Source organism: Temnothorax curvispinosus, unplaced genomic scaffold (genome assembly GCF_003070985.1).
Source record: "Temnothorax curvispinosus isolate PA1 unplaced genomic scaffold, ASM307098v1 QBEX01006169.1, whole genome shotgun sequence".
Lineage (NCBI taxonomy): Eukaryota > Metazoa > Arthropoda > Insecta > Hymenoptera > Formicidae > Temnothorax > Temnothorax curvispinosus.
The window spans coordinates 1-1,645 of NW_020215949.1; the positions used below are offsets into that span (position 1 = coordinate 1).

The 1,645-nt window shown below is 40.2% G+C and overlaps 1 protein-coding gene across 2 annotated transcripts; it reads right to left on the reverse strand.

The window, feature by feature from the left end:
• Nucleotides 1-6: 6 nt before the first annotated feature.
• On the reverse strand, nt 7-1,645 carry LOC112455544. 2 transcript variants are annotated; one of them, XM_025017539.1, is made up of 2 exons: nt 1,635-1,645; nt 7-1,543 (listed from the first exon to the last, which is right to left on the reverse strand). In XM_025017539.1, the coding sequence occupies exon 2, from the start codon at nt 1,433-1,435 to the stop codon at nt 167-169; it is 1,269 nt and encodes a 422-aa protein (XP_024873307.1). In that variant the 5' UTR covers nt 1,436-1,543; nt 1,635-1,645; the 3' UTR covers nt 7-166. The 2 variants fall into 2 exon arrangements, with proteins under 2 accessions (XP_024873307.1, XP_024873306.1); XM_025017538.1 differs by having other exon boundaries at nt 7-1,546.

The following is a 1,645-nucleotide window of genomic DNA, read 5'->3' on the forward strand; positions in this document are numbered from 1 at the left end:
CGATTCGCAGATGTAGTTCATACAGTTATCTCTGCGTCCTTTCCGTTGCATTTCTTAAACGTAAAATTCCATTTAACTCGTATTCTTTCATTTCTCACACGCAACGTTTACTTTGGCATAAACACAACCTTCAGCTTGCATCGGTAGCTTAAATTACGCATATCAATTACGAACAAAGACTTTCGTAGATAACTACATACTGATTATGATAATACACGCGCTCTGGCCCGAGGATTCTATGTGGTCTGAAACTAGCGAATGGGTTCTTTCCGCTATAGAGATAATCTACCTCCTTACCCAGGATTGTGTTCATTTTCTTTGTCCCCTCCTCAAAGTACCGTAGCGTAAAAAACGTTAAGATGAACGGACAATTCTGTTTCGCTACCGCATGTATGGATGACGCCCATATTTTCTTACTAGAATCAAATTCATGTTCCTCAATACTCAAGTTAAATCCTACAATCAAGTCCGGTTTTACGAATGACGGTTTGCATACATAGTTCTCGTATAACACATCGTGGTACTCAAAAATTACACTTTTGTTTCCTAGCGATTTACATTTATCACAAGTGCGTGAAGGAGCAATCTTTTTTAAGTCCGGGCCTATCATTATAATTACGAATGACATTACGGTCTCTGATAAATGCAGCAAAACTCGCCACGTCAACAAGGTGACTACTTCGATGTAATTTGCACCTACAACATGAATGACTAAATCTTTGCCTTTTGGAACATAGTTTAATAATCGCATAGCATATAACAACGTCAAGGGACGTGTCAGATATTGTGAGTATTCGGCTGCCAAAATATCGTACGGCATCTCCGAATCAGTCTGAATATTCCCTAAAGCGTTTACGAAGTCTTTCATGTTCTGAAATGTACTCGCGTCCGAAACGCGTTTCAAGTCAGAAAGCAGCTCCACCGGACTATTAAACTTTTTTGTACCTAATAAGTCTGAATGAAAACCTAGTTCCAAGGGAGCGCAGATGTCCCTGTGCGCAGTGTCGTCTTTGTGCTTTTTACAAAAGCTGGCAGCACACTTCTGACAATCCTCCAACAACTTATCGTTCTTTTCATGGCAAATGAGGCACTCCTTTGGATATGTGAACATTTGCATCTCGTCCAGCTTCAGATGGCGACCCAGCTTGCGCAACACCAGCCTCGTGAAGATCAGCTTCTTATCGTCACAATCCTCTGAATCTTTACCGCAACCATTAAAGTTGTATTCCTGCAACGCGTCCTGTATGGCTTTGCACAAAGATTTGTGCTGCTTCCAGTGCTGCTTCTGATGTTCCCGACCACAATAGGCGATCATCCTGCAGCTACCGCATCTCTTCAAAGAGACGCCGTCTCCAAACTGCTTGCAAACGTGACATACGGTCGCGTAGAAGACATTATTTATAAAGTCATTATATAAACTATTTATTAATTCCATGACTTCTGGCCGCAGTCTCGTTATATCGCGTCTGTCTCTTGATCAAACGTCTCCTTCAGTGTAAAAGACAAATGTAGATTTGGAATGTTGTGATTTTGTAGGTTGCACCTGCTAGGCATAAGCGTTAAGCAAAATATATGATAAAATTTGTAGAATAATTATATTAATTATAATTTCATAAGATAAATAGAAAGGATACTGTTTATGCTG

Bases quoted from the DNA above. Each gene is read 5' to 3' on its own strand.
- LOC112455544 (XM_025017539.1), bottom strand. From the start codon at position 1,435: ATGGAATTAATAAATAGTTTATATAATGACTTTATAAATAATGTCTTC.